Source organism: Pristis pectinata, chromosome 5 (assembly GCF_009764475.1).
Source record: "Pristis pectinata isolate sPriPec2 chromosome 5, sPriPec2.1.pri, whole genome shotgun sequence".
In the NCBI taxonomy this organism is placed as follows: Eukaryota; Metazoa; Chordata; class Chondrichthyes; order Rhinopristiformes; family Pristidae; genus Pristis; species Pristis pectinata.
This window is the reverse complement of record NC_067409.1, coordinates 55,708,043-55,727,043: the sequence shown is the minus strand read 5'-3', so window position 1 is coordinate 55,727,043 and position 19,001 is coordinate 55,708,043. Positions and strand designations below refer to the sequence as shown.

At 37.8% G+C, this 19,001-nt stretch overlaps 1 protein-coding gene across 4 annotated transcripts in view; it reads left to right on the top strand.

Annotated features, from left to right (window-relative positions):
* elp2 (elongator acetyltransferase complex subunit 2) overlaps positions 1 to 19,001 on the top strand; it is a 97,133-nt gene that overhangs the window by 32,036 nt on the left and 46,096 nt on the right. For all 4 annotated transcript variants that reach the window (XR_007956406.1, XR_007956408.1, XR_007956407.1 and 1 more), the window contains exons 9-11: positions 2,513 to 2,608; positions 7,374 to 7,474; positions 18,590 to 18,721. Coding sequence is in view for 1 of the 4 variants with exons in the window: in XM_052016736.1 (XP_051872696.1) it covers positions 2,513 to 2,608; positions 7,374 to 7,474; positions 18,590 to 18,721 (329 nt within the window). In the remaining 3 variants the exon portion in view is untranslated. The remainder of the gene's footprint in view (positions 1 to 2,512; positions 2,609 to 7,373; positions 7,475 to 18,589; positions 18,722 to 19,001) is intronic.

Genomic DNA, 19,001 nt, shown 5'->3' with positions numbered 1-19,001 from the left:
GTGTGGTGCCTGGTTGCAGGCAATGAAAAGATCGAGTTCTTACCTGATCGTTGTGACAAGCATTTTTTATTGAGCTTGGTGGCAAGTGCATCATGTTACAATAATTTCCGGATCAATATTTTTTTCCAGAAAAAGTTGGAATACTGTTGCAACCTGTTCTGAAATTTCACGACTTTGCTCCAGTACAAACATGATGTAGGTATAGGAGTTGGCCACTTGGCCTCTCAAGCTTGCTTGGCTATTCGATAAGACTGTGGCTGATCTGATGGTATCCCAACTACCCATGGTAACCTTTCACCTCCTGGCTTATCAAGTATCTTTGTATCTCTGCCATTTAAAAAAAGGTATGCAAAGGCTCTGCTTCCATTGCCTTTTGAGGAAGAAAGCTCGAAAGACCTGTGGCCCTCTGAGAGAGAAAGAAATTGCCTTAACTGGCTGATCTCTTAATTTTTTTTAAACAAACAAAAATGGAAAATGAGGTTTTAACAGTCTTCATGAATTAAGATCTTGTTATTTAGTATGTAAATTATTTTTAATAATTGTTTCATTTGAGCTCTTGGTCTTGTTGGTTGACTACTGTCAAATAATTACATGGTTTTTGATTTGATCGTGATATTTTGTTTTGTATCTGTAACATTTATGACTCTTTGAACATAACGGAATAAAATTAAAGATACAGCGATTACAAATCACTGAACCCAGTTTTTCAAGTGCATATATTCGTACTAAATTTAAAAAAAAACACCATATTGGCTGGCTTGCTTGGATTTGTTGTCCCTCTGAGAGGGTCTTGGCATTATAAAAAGATGCATTTTGGGGCAATGGGAGGTGATTGAAAGGAATTTTTAGTTTGTATCTGTTTGTTTTATCTGTCGCAAGTATGTCTGATGTTGACTCATGGTGCCTAAAATTTTGAATTTCAATTTCAATCATTGATAGAAAATTAACAGAGATCTTGATAATGTTTAAAATAATTGAGGATAAGCATGTAATTGCATGATTAAATTTGTGATTTACATCATTTATTTAAAACCTTATACTTCATTTTTTTCTGATTACATGGATCTGTTAACTTTCTCAGACTGGCTAAATAAACGGTACTTATGCAAAGTTCTGCATTATATATGAAGGAAATTTTGCCAAAATACAAAAATCTTGAGTGCATTTGTGAAGCACAGATGTACAGGGAGTGAGGCTGACAGTGAACCAAATGCAGGGCCCCTGGCTTGGCGAGTGGGGCTGGAGCCAAGTGGAATAAGAGGTCATTCAGATGCTATGGCTAATGTCAAGCTTGCCACTGGATCTCAGCTGATTCTGTGCTATGCTGCTTAACTCTAAGTCTCTATGGACCACCAGCAATAACCAGAATTCAGATAATTTTATGATATCAACTGATGCCCTATCTGTTTGAGCTATTTCCAACCGATTAGTATTTAGGGTCGCTTGGTGGTTCAGTAGATACATGCTCTAAGTAATGTATCATATGCATTAGGAAGGTCTTCGGGTCAATGGCTTATCTGAATCATTGGTTCGGGTTGTAGTTATGCACCTTTGTCATTATATCAGGAGTGGGGAAATGTGTCCACGTTTCTGACATCAGATGCAAGGTGGCACTTTCTGCTTTGGACATTGAGTCAGGCCTACCCTGAGATAAGTTTGAATCTAGACTGAATGAAACAATTTATCAAACCAAAAACTTGAAAACCAAAGAAACTTAACTTTAGGTAACTGAAATTCTGATTAAACAAAATTCATATGTGTGCAAATAACTAATGATACATTTAAAAAACATATTTTGTTGTTGAAAATGCAGATTTTGAGATGTTGTGCTTTTTACAAAAAGAAATTTTAAAATGCCAGCATGATCTCTGAATGAAGATCAGGGTGGAAGTGTGTGAAATGATATTCCATGTCACTAAATGTGCAGTCTTGTCGGGTTCAAGATTTGATCAGAGTTTCAGGGAGTTAAAGATAGATCTTTTTGATCTATGAATCTGGATGAATAAGTTCCTTGTGTACAGATTGTTGTAATCATATATTTGCTTGTTTATGAACAAGTCCATGTATTAAGAAGTTAGAATTACCCAAGGCTATAAAATATTGTTATATATGTAGATATCTTTAACCTTTAAGAAAATATTCTACCTGTTCTAATTTGTATTTAGAACAACTTGGTGCCATTATTGAGATGGCCTATTTACTCCTCCATGACATCACTTGCATCAGTCTCTATTTCAGCTTGTCCATGTTTATTTACTCACATCCATGTTTATTTTTTGCCTCAATAGTCCTAATATCTCCTTATGTACTTCCAAATTAGTTTTTTTTGATAACTCTCCTGTCATGTGCTGACACCTTATTTTGATTTGTTGAGGCACTTTATACATGGAAATTGTTGTTTTATACTGATTCAAGTTTGCAAACTAATGGCAGGTGAAATGACTATCATTGCTCCGTGTAATTGAATTATTAAAATTGCTTGATTTTATATTCACTTTTGTATTCTCTTTAGAGGAAGAGGTGGCCTATGCAGTGACACTGGAAACAGTGCTGTCTGGTCATGAAAACTGGGTTTATGGACTACAATGGCATCCTCCGATTTACAAAGGTAAGATTTCACAATGCCGTTAATATAATCAGGTTTATATTTGGGTGTAGTATAAAAATGTAATATAAAATTCCTCTGTTATTTTAACGTAGACTTCAACTAATTAACATGATAAACGATGTAGCACAAAATGGACCAGCTTCTCAATAGTATGCCATCGTTCTACCCAGAAATGATTAGGAATTCAAGCATGAATAACTAGCATTTATTAGTGACAGATTGGGAATTCTGTGTTGTTTCATTGTTACTCTCATTGAAACTCCTAATTACAAATGATAACACTTTGCCACCTTCCTTCCAACTCAGTCAATATTATGGACAAAAGCAATTTGATGAATTAAAGCAAACTGGATTGCTTTTACCATTCAGTGTGCAGAATGATGCTGATGGGCTCAATATCAGCCAAGTAATTCTTTATTCTCATTCATGTAGAGATATGATAATTATTAACATGAATATACATAAAGGTAGAAAGAAAAACTGTGGGAGGGCAGATATCTCCCTTTTCCTAACTCCCTTCTACTCTTTCAATCTAGGTGAAAAATCTCGACCTGAAACGTTGACTGTTCGTTTCCCTCCATAGATGTTCCCTGACCCACTGATTTATTTCCAGCAGCTCGGTTTTGCTTCAGATTCCAGAATCTGCAGTCTCTTGTGTCTTCATCCTCTCTTCCTTTCTTATCCTTCAACAGGGTTCATGATAGTTGGAACTTGGTCAAATCCTCACCATGTTCTTATTCAATTTATTTTTGTATGGAATGAATAAAGTGTAAAATTTGAACATATTTGCTCACAAAATGGAAAACTATCAGGATACTATTCATGGTCTTTTTCAGTTTTTAATTATATTGGCAATATATCTAAAAATGTATCTGTTGAAATTTCTATGTTAATTAAAAGTACAATTTTTTGTCAACTGCAAATTTAGTGGCAGAATATAAAAATATAATAAAAATTATGCCTTTCATCCTGAAATCTAACTTGTTAAATTCTAAATTCTAGCTTGGATGTCTATCAGTGCCTATCCACCAAATGGATGCTTGTACTGGTGAGCCCAGTGGGTTTAGTTGACTTGGTGAGCATTGATAGCAGGAATGGCAGTCAGAAAGATTTTCAGGGTCATGGTTCTATTAGTGGTCTATTGTAACTCCAATACTCTAGTATGTGGTACCTACCAAAATCTTTTTATAAATTCAAATACATTGCATCCACAGCATTACCCTTGTCTACACTCTGTTACCTTTTCAAGGAGCTCAGTAATATCGGTCAAGCAAGACTTTTCCTTGTGAATGATCTTGGCTTTTTTTTTGTTCTAATTTTTTCTTTTGATGGGGATTTCATCATTTCATTAAAATTAAATTGACAGGTCTGTACTTCACTAAACATGTTCTATCTCTCCTCATAACTATAGTTACATTGTCAGTTATATGGCAGTCCTCAAGAATTACACCAAGGTAAATTGGCCAGCAACACATGGCGTCACACGTATCAGGTTAAAGAAAGAAATCTGAAATTACTTTGAGAAATATGCCACTGGTTAACCATGACCATAATAATATCCCCTGGTAATGGAGTTCTCTCAGTGTTGTCACCACCAGGGCACCCATGGATTATCTTAGAAGCTAAATACTGGAGAAAGCACTCACTTTAGTGGTGGCACACTCTCTGGACTCTGAAAATTGTGCAGCCTGCAATTACTTTCGAAGATGCCCGGTCAGGTCTCCTGATGTCAGTAGCTTCCCCCTTTAAATAACAAGAACAGCAACAAACCAGCATGATGACCTCTTGGTTGTTCTGAAACTGCTTCCTGATTATATAGGCTATGCCTTTGGGCTCCATTTGATGTCTGGAAGGGTAAAATGGGAATTGCATGAATGGTGACGCCATTGGGTGTGCATTTGATGATTGGAAAATATCAGGAGCTCTGGCATGAATTGTGCCAGGAAGTCCAATCTCCTGATGGGTGCCAATACATCTGTAAATGGTTGCAACCGTGAGCTACTTAAGGTTAAAATGAATATTTGCAGGATTTAGCATGTAAGAAAATGAGTGCTGATTGATCCATTTTCTGACCCAAATTTTTAATACTCAGAGTGGTGACAAATACCTTGTAGACTGTGCTGGTCTATATCCAATAGCGTGCTCAAGCAAGGCTCCACCCTGAAATTCTCAAACTTTATGGGCAGCTGTCAATGAGGTGAACTCTGTCACTGCTAAATCACAAGCTCATAGGTCTAGTGACCAAGAACTCGATCGAATAAGTAGGTTTTGAAATGAAAGAGGTTTGGCAAGGAACTTGGAGTTGACACGTCAGATAGATGAAGGCATGGACATTATGTCCTAGAGACACAAGAGACTGCAGATGCTGGAATCTGAAGAAACAAACAATCTGCTGGAAGAACTCAGCAAGTTGAGCAGTATTTGTGGATGGAAAGGAATTGTTAGGACATCATATCCTATTTACTTGCCTTGGATCAATATCCTGTTATATATTTACTTTGTGCAAATCTGTTGATTTAAATCTTGAAAATTTTAGTTGTCCCAGAATTCACAACCTGTCAGGATGATTTCCAGATTTCCAGTCCCCTTTGCATGAGTAAATGCTTCCAGATTTCATTCCTGCATGCCTACCTCTGAGTTTAAGATCGTGTTGCTTTGTTCTGAACTCCCCCCACAGGACGAAATGCTTTTACTGTATCCCCTCCTTAGAATCTTTTTATCATGTTAAGTGCCGTGACTAGATCATCCCTTGAGTCTAAATTCAAGTTTATATAAGCTATGTTTATGCAACATGTACTCATCATTTATTTATTTTGAGCCCGGGTAAAATTCTCTAGAGTGTGTCTTGAACCAGCAGCCTTCTAAATCAAAGGCAAATGCTAGGTCTGAGCTGGCATGAAACCCACTCTTCAAATTGGTTATTTTAGTCTTGTATGGCTCAAAATGTATCCAGATTGCATTTTAAAGGAAATGACAAGATGTATTCTGGGACTTCAGTTTCTTGTTATGATGGTAGAAAAACAGTTTTTAAAAAATTGGCATAAACTTGGTCTGCATTTTCACATAATCATGAAACAGCAATTTCTAATTGTTCTTTTAAATGAAATTAAAAGCAACAACACTGACTATTCCACATCAGTGTTGTGATGCAATCTGCTGAATGTGGATGGTACATGATTGAAAAAAGATATTTGAATTGGCTATGTTTATTTTAGTATTGATTTGTTCCTCTGATGTAACTTGCAATTCTCTTCTTGCAATCTCTGCAAATCATCTTTGTACAAAATAAGTGCATGGTAGTGTAGGGAGGCAGCACGGTAGTGTTGCGGTTCATGTAATGCTATTACAGCACCAGCGACCCGGGTTCAATTCCAGCCGCTGTCTGTAAGGCATTTATACGTTCTCCCCATGTCAGTGTGGGTTTCCTCCGCGTGCTACGGATCTTCTCACATTCCAAAAGATGTACAGGTTAGGAGTTGTGAGCATGCTATGTTGGCGCCTGCACATTCTCAGTAATGCAAAAAGATGTATTTCACTGTGTGTTTCGATGTACATGTGACTAATAAATAAATCTTATCTTATTTCAGTTTTTCCTCTCTTCACAGATGTTGCGTGATCTGCTGTGTACTTCCAGCATTCTCATTTTTTCAGTTTTTCAACAACTGTGGTTTTCTGTATCTCATAGTTCTAGTGTTGTTTATCTTCTCTCCCTTGTCCTCATTCATTTCTTTCTATTTATTTCTCCAGACAGATCAGCTGTGATATATAAACCTTCATCCTCTGCCAATGCCAGCTGTATCATTCATCTCATTTGGTCTTCAGCCCATTACAGACATTTTCTTTATTCTCTCCAGCCCTCTCCTTAACTGCAATTAAAAACGTACTTGACTTAAAACTTTTCCTAGTCCTGATAAAAAATCATAGCCCTGCAATATTAATTCTATTTCTCTCTTCAGAGATGATTCTCAGTCTTTTGAGTATTTCTGGCATTTTTTTGTTGGTTTTAATCGCTTGATGTACATCACGTTTAGCCTCTCAACTTCTAGCTACCTCTAACTGGCATGGGTGTAACCCTTTTCTTAAATAGGGTCACCAGTCTTGATTAAAAAGCTAGGTACTTGTAAGTGGTTTGGTTATTTTCCTAAACATTTTCTAAGATATTTTAAGTAAACTTTTTTTATCATTGTCTAAAGCTACTTGAACTATTTCTTGGTTTACTTTAAAAAAAAGTCTTTGAGAGCAATGGCCTGTCAAAGACCAGAGGCATTCTGGAGCAGATTGCTCAGCTTTGTGGGATGGCTACAGCATCTAGGGTGCTTCCTCAATTGGTCCCATAGAGCTGGTAAGGATAATGGTTATTGTGATGAGAATGGGGTTGAGTGTAAGTAACAGTCTGAATCATCCATGTTCCTGCCTATTGACTTCATCTAAAGACTTGATCTAATTAGGTCAAGACTCTTGAGCTGTTGTTTCTAACAGCATGTGGTGGGGATAAGAATTAAGTATTAATCTTTGTGATGAGGTTCAGAAACTCCAAACTGCAATAACTGTTTTAAGTAATGTATTTGAGTTTGTTGTTTTCACTGTTTAAGGGTGAACTTTTTAATTTATTAGGTTATTTGTATTAAAGAATGCTTCTAGTAATTCCTGAGCTCCTGGTGAATGATAGACTGTTATGTAGTGAAATAAAACCATTTCTATGTGATCATTCTGTACTGCCTGGCGTGAGGGACTTGATTTTTTTCTGTGCTTGCTTCTCCTCTAGATGGCAGACTTGAACAGCCCTTGTCCTTGTTATCTGCATCGATGGATAAAACAATGATCCTTTGGGCTTCAGATGAAGAATCTGATGTGTGGTTGGAACAGGTAAACTTTATAATCTATGGTAATATTTTAATGCTGTTTTCCTTGGTTCATTGACAGCAAATTGTAAGATTTTCTGAAACAATTAAAAGTTGACCACATCGAATTGTAGACCAGTTGTTATTTCTGATTTAAAAAAAAATGATGTTTTTGTCAAATCCGTTCATGTTTGAAAAGTGCAGTGCATTGGACCAGTTATTGCTAGTCTGTTTTTATCCTTTGGAGTGTTATTCTCAAGATTCAAGGGCTCATTGTGGATCTGGGGTGAAATGGTTTTCATTGTATCCTTGCTTTTCCCTTTTGCCAGAGGACAGGTGTATGTAAATGACAGGTCAGTGAAAGAGACAATACCTCAGTTGTCCTTTGAACTCGTTGTCCAGCTCAGGCATTGCCTGTTGTCCTGATGCCTGGGGGACAGCAGAAAGGATATCTGAGAGATAATAATAAAACAGGAGTGTGGTTATGCTCTACGCTTGCATTAGCATGCAAATTATTTTTAATGAACTGCGGCAGCTTGGTTGTAGTTTCTTTTTGCCACAAGAGAGTCTCCCTAGTGTTAAGTAACAGAAAAACCCCCAGGTCTAGCATGCAAGTAACTCCAGGGCAGGAAAATTGGCTGGGATCAAAGAATCTCTAGGTGGGAGATGGTTCCTCTTCACTGAAGAATTATCCACTTTGGGAAATTTAAACACTCTTGTAATTATGTATGTTTAAGTATTATTAGTGTGGAAATAAAGAATTCTATTAATCTAAACTAAAGTTCCCCCTTTTGCACCATTGTTGAAGATGGAAACATAAGCATGGGAGTGGGTATATTAGTTTCTCAATTCTGCTTGACATTCAAATAGATTGTGAATGACTGACACCTAAATTACATCTTGGTTTCACTGTTGGATGGCCTTTCATTCTTGATCCAGCCATCAGAGGGCATGGTTTCTCTATATATAACCCTGTCTAATCATTTTAACGTTATGAGTTCTTCAGCTAGATCATTCCTTGACTTTTCAAATTCTTGTGAACATAAATCAAGTTACAATATTATTGTGGTGACTCTGTGCTACTTCAACCCTCTAAAGCACTATATCTTCCTGTGCTTTGGCCTCTAAAATCAAATACTGCCCTCCAAATGGAAGTTTGGTCAAAGTACTGTAAGTTTTAGCCTTTCTGATACTTCATCATTGCTTGAGATGTTCCATTAATTCTTTGATTGCTTCTTGTAAATAATTAAAACTGTGATAATTTATATACTTAATTTCCTAAATCTTATTGATTCTCAACTGTTCCAGTTTCCGTTTACCATTTATGAGAATTCCAGTTTATCTTTTTTAGACATTATACTATTTTCCAGTTCTCTCCCCATCCCTCTTGTTCACCTATACGTTAAATGTCTGTCAATCTCCGCCTTGAATATATTTGTCATTCTGCCTCCACAGCTCTTTGGGTAGAAAATTTCAAAGGTTCCTGACACTTTGAGGGAAGAAATTCCTCCTCATCTTCGTCTTAAATAAGGTCCCCTTATTCTGAAACTATGCTTCCACTATGGGAAACATTCTCTTAGCATCTGCCCTGTCAGTCCCTCTCAAAATCTTGTATGCTTCTATATATCAATGGACATAGGTCCAACCTTCTCAACCTTCCTTCATATGTCAAGACCTTCATCCCAGGAATTTATCTGTTGAACCTTCTCTGCTCTGTCTTCAGTGCAAGCTCATTCTTCCTTAAATGTGGAGACCAAAACAATGCACGGTACCCCAGGTGTGGTTTCAACAGTGTCCTATGAAGGTGCTTGAAAACTTCTCTATTTTTATGCTTTATATCCCTTGCTATAAAAATCGACACTCCATTGACTTCCCTAATTACATGCTGTACCTGCATGCAAAGCTTTTGTGTTTCATGCACTTGGTTGCCCAGATACTTTACTAGCACAATATTTTATAGAATCATTCCATTTAAATAACTGCCCTTTTATTCTTACTACCAAGGTGGATAACCTCACATTTTCCTGCATGGTACTCCAGCTGTCACTTCTTGATCACTCTCTCAACCTATCTCTATCCCTTTGCAGACTCTTTGTATTCTCCTTACAACTTGCCAACCCAGCCATTGTCAGTTAAATTACACCTGGTCTCTTCATCCAAGTCATCAGTTTGGATTACGAATGGATGAGGCCCCTGCACAGGACCCTGTGGGACCCAACTGTCTGCTGACTGACAATCTAAGAATGATCCTTTTAAAACTTGCCCTCTGTTTCCTGTTAGGTAGCCTCTCCCCTATCCATGCCTATGTATTATCCTTATCAAGGTAATTTGAAATCCACCCATTTGTGTTTGCATTTTCCCAAGGTATTCTGTTGAAATGTAAGTTCACCAAAATCACATTTAATAATCAGTGTTTCGGGAGAATAAGTTGCTTTTTCACATCTAATCCTGCTGTCACTTGCTGATTTACTTCTGAACTGAAGTTAATTGAGCACATTTCCTGTATCTTCCAGATTTATTTCCTGAACCATATTCTTCAGTGGAAAGCAATCAAAAATTTCCTTTTTGATCAAGCTTTCTTTCACCCTTCCTGGTTTCTGACTCCAGAGCTTGATGACCATTCCTTTCTCTGTTTCTATTTTTTTTCTTTCTGTAATGTATCCCACTTTAAACACTGTAATCTATTACTTTTAATTGTTTATAAAATAAGACCAAATTGTTAGCGGTTTTGATGGTTGCATTCACAAAGCAAATTTCTTTAAGTAGGTCATAATTGTGGAGTTTTTAAAAATAAAACATCATACAAAGAGCTCATGCAGGTCTCCCCTCAACTCATTAGAAATGTACTTACTGTAATGGAATTGCATGCATTTTTAAAAAGAATCCTAAATTATTAACATTGGCAAAGCACACCCCGTGCATGGGGACTGCTGTAATTCTGCTTCACACAGATTGGAAATGACATGTGGCCTAGCGAAGAGATGTCACAGAACAAGGATGGGAAATTTTCTGCTTCAAAGGAGAAAGACTGGAAAATACACAACAGTTTGGTGAGGAAGGGAATCCATTACTGCTGGAGTATGAAGATGAGCCTAAATACTGTTGGACTGAATACATGGAAGAAGTATGTTTGTGATTTTTAAAAGTATTGCCAAAGATGGAACTATGAACTAAAAGTTGGCAATACTGGAAATACTCAGAAGAGTGAGGAAATATCCCTGAAGAAAGAAACAATTAATGTTTCAGGTTGATGACCTTTCATTAGAACTTTAACGTTTTCAGATCACTGAAGCAGGAAAATACACATGAATTAGTTTTATTCACCACTAGACCAAACAAAAACAAGAGCACAGGAAAATAGGAGCAGGAGTAGGCAACCAGGCCCTTCATGCCTGCCCTCCGTTCAATGTGACCATGGCTGATCTATGTCAGCCTCAACTCCTCTTACTTGCCAGTTCCCCATAACCCTCAATTTCTCAAACTTTAAAATATTTATCTATCTCCACCTTAAATATATCCATTATATATTTTGTGAATTCCAGAGATTCACTACTCTCTAAGAAGAAATTTCTATGCTCCTCAGTTTTAAATGAGAGGTCACTTATTTTGTAGATATTTCTGCTTGTTTGCAGCTCTCCCACTAGTGAAAACTACCAGTTTTTGCACTCCCGTATCGATAATACTTCTAAACTATACTTTTCCCATTGTTTTTTTAAGTATTGCAGCCATATATGTTACAATCTGAGGGGTCTGTTCATGGCGGCTTGTTGACAAAATGGAATGGATCCTGTGGATCTGTGTAGTACCAATGTTAGCAGAAGATTAAGCTTGAATAGGTAAATTACAAGGCCATGATTAATACTTCTATTCCCTCAAGTGAATAGAAGGGAGTGATTTCATTGAAGTGATTATAGATTTCTAAGGGCAAATGGAGCAAAAGCTACTTCCCTGAGAGGCAGGGAAAGGGTAGATAGCTAGAGTCCGTTTCCAGTGGTAGGGGTGTCTGAAATTAGAGGGCATGCGTTTAAGGTGTGAGGGATGACATTTAAAGGGAATTTGAGGCCTAAATGATTCACACAAAGAGTAGTTGGTATCTGGAATGAGTTGCGAGAGGAGATGGTGGAGGCAGGAACAGTAACAACATTTAAGAGGCATCTGGATAGGTACTTATATTAACAAGGAATGGTGGGATATGGAATTAATGCAGGTAAGTGGGCTTAGTGTAGACAGGTATGATGGTCAGCATAGACAGGGTGGTCCGAAGGACCTGTTTCTGTGCTATGTTAACTCTATGGTTCCAATTAGAAATAACCTTAAAAAACATTAAATTAGAGCTAAGGCATTCAGAGCTGATTTGCTGAAGTGCTTATTAACACAAAGGGTAATGGAAGTCTGAAACTCTCTCATTTGTCAAAGCTAAGTTAATTGAATGAATCAAAACTGATGTAGATAAAACTGGTATAAATGAGGAATATATAGCAAAGATGGATAAATGGAATTGAGGTATAGATTTGCCTAGCTGGAGGAACTGAATGACTTCATTCTATCTCTATACTAATATCTTTTTAATTTTGATTGATTTCTTCTGTGCAAAAAGCAAAGCACGTATTTACTTTTTAAATTCCAAGATCAAACAGCCTGAAATTTATACCTGAACTATGAAGCTCGCAAATACTGTTAAGTATGTGGCACCGTTACTTCAAATCAGTCACTTCAAAATAAATCACACTACTAAACAAAAATAATTGGGTGTAAGTTTAATGAGTGTCACCCATCATGTCTCATTGCCAGATGGAATGTAAAACTTAGAGCATTTAAGCTTCTAATATGGCAATTGTACTACCTAAGGAGTTTTTTTTTACATATTATGAAACTGACAGCTGCTAGACTGAGAACTTCAGTTTAGTAGACTAGCTGGATTTGAACTCTTCCTAGAAATAAAGTGGTAATAAGGTAATCCATTCCATTGCCTCTTTTTAATTGATAATATTCTGCAATTGCATGCTGATACTGTTGCAGCAGCTTTTGATGGTTTGTACTTTGGTTAGTAAGAAAAAAATGGTTGGGTTGTGAATTACTGCCAGGATTTTATTATATTTGTTTCTTTTATGTTCGTATGGCGATGCAAAAAAGCACTGCACCATGTTACTACCACTATGACCATGATTAGCAAAATGATGAATTACTGATCTCAGCAATGGGACAGTTGAAAGGCAGTGAGCAGATGCCGAGTAATTCTCAACAAAGAATATCAGGCAGGTTTAGTTAATTTTGATCTCTTTCTAGAGCAATATGATCCTAGAAACTTTGATATAATTGAATGAAAATAAGACAGCGATTTAATAAATGATGCAAAATTAAGGAGAAAACAGGTAACCTGTACAAAATGAAAGATTTCATTTGCAGAAGTAGAAAGCACAGATGTGGTTATTGACCTTGCCATTCTATGCTCACTTTGACTTCCACACCACACGTTATTTCTGGAAAAGAGACAAAGGAAATGCTTCTTAATTGGTAATCTGTAAGTAAATTTATAGAACATTTTTTTCTTTTGTAACTTTTGTTGGAATTTTCCTGTGGATGCTTGTTTTCCATGGTATTTTGCCTAGATGGAAGAAGAGAATTGGATCTACTGCTGTTAAAAACTGACACTTGGCTATTCAAACTACAGACTCTTTTCCTTGGTAGTGATCAGTTACAGGACCCCTGCCAATTCTGGGCTGGGTAATTAATTTGGTGCAGTGAACCAGAGAAGGCCTTAAACCTGAGACCTTCATATGTGGCTCAGCTGCTCACTGAAGGCAGTATTTCATATAGTTTACATGATGTATGAAGGTTAATACAAATTAGCATAAATACAAAAGCTTTGTATTACCATATGTTGGATAAATGAAACATTTTCAAATTTGGAATTCACTGACACAATCTGTGGCTCTGCCTTCCTCAATTTTTTGAGACTAATATCCTGAATAAAATCTAGTGTGATTATTTTATTAATTTGTTTCATGTATTTTATTTGCATACATTGGTTGGTGTCACTGACAACGCTAGCTTTAATTAACTATCTATTATGCCTTTGAGAAGGTGGAGTGATCAACCTCCTTGAACCACTAAATCGGTTGTGCTGAAGGTATGGAGACACAAGACACTGTAGATGCTGGAATCTGGAGCAACACACAAAATGCTGGAGGAACTCAACAGGTCAGGCAGCATCTAAGAAGACAAATGGACAGTCGACATTTCGGGTTGAGACCCTTCTTCTGGGACTATGAGTCCACATAAGGCGTCTCAATCCAAAACGTTGACTGTCCATTTCTCTCCATAGAAGCTGCCTGACCCGTTGAGTTCCTCCACCATTTTGTGTGCTGAAGGTATGTCCAGAGTGCATTTGGATAGGGATTTTCAGGATTTTGACCTATCATCTGTGAAGCATAATGTGTGACTTGGGAGGGAATTTACAGCTGGTGACATTCCCTACACTTGCTGCCTGTGTGATTTTAATGTGGTAGAGCTTCCAAGTTTTGGAGATGCTATTTGAAGAAATCTTGTTGAGTTAATGCAGTGCATCTTGTTGATGATACAGAGCATGATGTGCACTGGAGTGGAAGGAGTAAATGTTTGAGTGATGGGTGGCTGGACAAACAAGTAAGTTCATTTTTTCCATGGAATACAATTTCTTGAGTGTTTTTGGAGCTGTGTTCATGCATTGGGGCGTGTACTGTTACACTGATTTATGCTGTGTATTTGATTGAAATACATTAGGGAATCAAGAGACAATTTATTTGGTGCTCTTGCAGCCAAGATATTTATGTTGCTGATCTACTTGGGCACCTGGATGAAGATTAGGAATTTGCCGATGATTATACCACTGAATATCAATGAGTGGTATTTACACTCTCTTATTGTTAACAGTCATCGTAAGTGCAACTTGTGTGGCACCAATATTTCAAATCACTCAGCAGTCTAAGGCTGAATTTTGCTCGTGATGTGTTGCACATGAGTAAGAACCATTTCATTATCTGATGCATAGCAAATGGAATTGAACATTGCAATCATTAGCGAATATTTCATTTTGCACCTTAATGTGTCGTGATGGAAATTGATAAAGCAAGTTGGGCCTAGATGCTACCCTTAGAAATGTCAGCAACATGGCCTGTTACAAAGATGATTGAGCTCCAAAAAAATACAGTCTTTGTTCTGGAGATGATTCCAGTCAGTGTAGTGTTTTCTGCTGGATTCTCATCACTCAGGTCTCATTTTTTTTGCCCCTTTCTGTCAATACAGCTCCAATGTCAAACACTGCTACTCTCTTCTCACCTGTGGAATTTAGCTTTTTCTTCATGTTTGGATCAAAGCTGTAACATTTGCGCTGAGTGGACTTAGTCAAACCAAACTGAATGTCAATCTTTGTAAGTAAGGTAATTGGTCAATTATATTTGTCTTGTCTTCGGTGTACAGGATTTACCTGGGTACTTTTCCACACTGTTGTGTGGATGTCATTGTTACTCTTGTATTGGCTGGTTAGAAGTGCAAGTGGTTCTAAAGCACAATTCTTCAAGGCTAAATTGTTAGGGACTTCATCTCTTGCTGTCTCCAGTGTGCACATCCAGTTCTTGTTATCACGTGGAGTGAGTCATATTGTCTGAAAATTGGCTTTTGAGATGATGGGAAGAGCTGAGATCAATTATCCATTTACCACTTCTGGCCAAAGATCATTGTAGATGCGTCAGCCTTGTCTTTTACACTCATCTGCTGGGTTTTGTAATTGTTGATAATTGGAAGAATAAGGTACAGGGAAAATTAGTGGGAAATGGGATTGTGAATGCCCATGAAATGCTCCTGATAGCAAGAATAACTGTGGACAGAGCTTTATTTTCAGTCAAGGCCGTCAGTGATTTTATAGTTTTTAAACATTTCTAATGTCCAGAAATATTTCAAGAGTTGGCATAGACTCAGTGGACTCTGAGAGTTGGCATAGACTCAGTGGGCATCCTCCCACGTTGTAAGGAAACATGCAAATTTAATGAGGAGGGACTGGGACAGATTTGAGTGATTGTGAGGGGCAACTGAAGGGAGTTGAAACTGATTGTATGATGCTGGGGAGAGGGTTAGGGGAAGATGGGTTCACATAGTATGTTAAGGGAAAGGATAAACTTGCTTTAAGGAAGAATGACCCATTAAAGTGAAAACAAAGTCTGGGCAATAGCATTGAGCCTGGAACTCCCTGGGTTCTGGGGGTGGGACTCTCAGACATTTGAATGGCCATAACTCCTGGACTGCTGTGTTTTGGCTTTCAAGCGTGGATACCCAGGGCTTATTTCATGACAGTGCTCTGTCACTGCACGCCACGTGGATGCTAGCACTGGGGTTCATTGTTCTGAGATTTCCAACGTTACAGTGGGAAATTCACTTGGATCCTGTGCCAGTTAGGTTTTTAATTATCTTGAAATATTTCTGAACATTAGAAATGTTTAAAAACTATAAAATCACTGACGGCCTTGACTGAAGATAAAGCTCTGTCCACAGTTATTCTTGCTATCGGGAGCATTTCATGGGCATTCACTGTGCAGCATACTGACCGTGGCCCACTTGTCATCTGGGTCTCAAATGTCCATATCCAGTGTGGGTAAGTGCAGTTGTGCACAGGTTTGCAGCCACTGGCTCGGGCAGTGAGTGTGATCTATCACTATCTGTCCCTCTGCATATATATTCGTATGAAGTATTAGAGATGAAGGTCACTGGGGGAGGGGGGTGGCACAATTTCATATTAGTGGAACTAGTGGAGCTAGTGCCTTTGCAACTCAAGTGACCTGGGTGCAATTCCAGTGCTATCTATGTGGAGTCTGCACATTCTCCCTGTGTGGATTTCCCTGGAGTGCTTCAACTTCCTCCCACATCCGAAGGAAGTGCAAGTTGGTAGGTTAATTGGCTACTGTAAGTTGCCCTGAGTGTTTAGGTGAGTGATAAAATCTTGGGATGAGTTTGTGGGAATAGGATTGCCCTGTGAGCTGCCATGGACTTGATGGGCCGAAATGGCCTCTTTCTATGTTATATGGACATAGGGTTAAGGTCTGAGATCCTTTTAATAGAATTGGGTGTCCATGCATGAAGTTCATTGTCTCCACCTGAAAGGTTGTGCATAAGACAAGAAATTAGAATGTTTTCAATTGTTTCAAAAAGAAAGGTAACTAGCCAGAACAGCAAGTTGGTACCTGGAAAATGATATGAATTTGAGCTGATTACCATAAATTATGTAAAAAAAAGTTTTACCTTTAATGTCATATGAGTAAATACAGTGTGAAAATATACGTAAAGCTGCAAAAGGAAGACTCATTATGGTCTTAGTAAATAAAGTATCAATGTATGCAGTAGGCCTGACAGCATCTGAGAAGAATTTTATCTGAAGTTCTATTTTTAAGTTCAGATATTCGATATGCACCTAATTTCAGTAAATAATCAGGTGGCCTTGTAGAACCCTGCAATGAATGAAAATTCATAGGAGGCTAAAGAAATTTGGTTTGTCGCCTTTGACTCTCACCAACTTTTACCGATGCACCATAGAAAGCATCTTATCTGGATGTATCACGGCTTGGTATGGCAACTGCTCTGCCCAAGATCGCAAGAAGCTGCAGAGAGTTGTGGACACAGCCCAGCGCATCACGGACACCAGTCTCCCCTCCCTGGACTCTGTCTTTACCTCTCGTTATCTTGGTGTAGCAGCTAGCATAATCAAAGACCCCACCCACCCGGGACATTCTCTCTTCTCTACTCTTCCATCGGGTAGAAGATACAAGAGCCTGAGGGCACGTACCACCAGACTTAAGGACAGCTTCTACCCCACTGTGATAAGACTATTGAACAGTGCCCTTATACAATGAGATGGACTATGACCTATGACCTCATGACCTCACGATCTACCTTGTTGTGACCTTGCACCTTATTGCACTGCACTTTCTCTGTAGCTGTGACACTTTACTCTGTACTGTTATTGTTTTTTTTTAACCTGTACTACATCAATGCACTCTGTACTAACTTGATGTAACTGCACTGTGTAATGAATTGACCTGTAAGATCAGTTTGTAAGACAAGATTTTCACTGTATCTCGGTACAAGTGACAATAATAAACCAATACCAATACCAAAATTCATTTTCTTTTGATCAATTTACACTAGAAAAGCTTATTTCTGAAACTGAATCTGAGCAAGAAAGATATTACACTGCCATAAAATAAACTTTGTTATGGTGCCAATCATTCAACACAGGTGTAATGAATTCATATATTGCAATGAGAAGTTGTGGGAGTTGAATTCAGCAAATCTGATTGTCTTTGGAACCCACTCTCATTGTCATTTATAAGAATATAAGAACAATTATTTAGTCCAACACATTCATTCTTTCCAAAGAACTCTGCAAAACTTCCCATTGGTGCATTTCCAAGGGCTTAGTGTTAAGAAAGATTAAAAAAAACATGAAACTTCCAAGAAAGCATAAAGCTGCAAAATTCTTCGAGATTCCCTCAATGGCAGAAGGTTCTCTCAACATTTAGTGTCTTCATTCTAAGCAGTATTCCTTACCAAAAGATGTTGTTGGTGCTGCTGCTTAATAAACCACAAGTAGATGCACCCTGCAGTGCTGCTTAACCCACCTGCTGCAGTTGCTCAGGGTAGATTTATGCAATTACATTCCACACAGCTTCTCCAAGCAGCATTGGAGCCATTGTATGAAGCAGAGGATTCAATTAACTATGTCTGATTTACCCATAACTTCTCGCCATTTCATAATTAGAATGTTAGAAAACAGTTTTGTTTTATTTATGTCATTGACTTACCCTTTTAGAAACTTGACAGCCTAAAATATTGGGTTGGGAAATGTGATCTCTTCATTCACAAGCTGAAGAGAAAACCATACACTGCCTCAAATCTCCTGCATTATGTGGGAGATGTGTACCTGTTGTGCTTAAGATGTTGACAAACATTCTCTGGTTCATTCATTCCCATCATCCAAATACTTCCCAATTTTGATGCCTACGAGCGTATATCTACATTGAAGTGGTTTTAATGTTTGTTTTTAGACCCAAGTCAAATTCTAGAAATTCTGCTTGGATTAGAAGTTAAAAGGTTCCAATCTACCACTTTCCAGGTTCGTGTTGGAGAAGTAGGTGGAAATACACTGGGATTCTATGGCTGCCAATTTAGTCCCGATGGATCGATGATATTAGCTCATGCATTCCATGGAGCTCTTCATCTCTGGCGTAAGAACAAGTTCAATATGGTAATTCAACTTGGAGTTATCTTCCGAAAATTGTGTGATTTTGCATTTGTATTCTTGATCTTTCAATGTTAAAATTTTCCAAATAGTGAATGCAGGAAATGTAGCCGCATTGGGGATTTACATGTCATTTTTTTAAAACAAGGTTTGGGAATAATGTTGAACCTCCTCAACTTGGCTAATTCATCCTACTTTGGTTCCATCTGATTTATGATACTAGTAAAGTTACTGTGGCATTCTCTAAAATCACATTTGAACTGGCCAATGCATAATAAATAGCAGT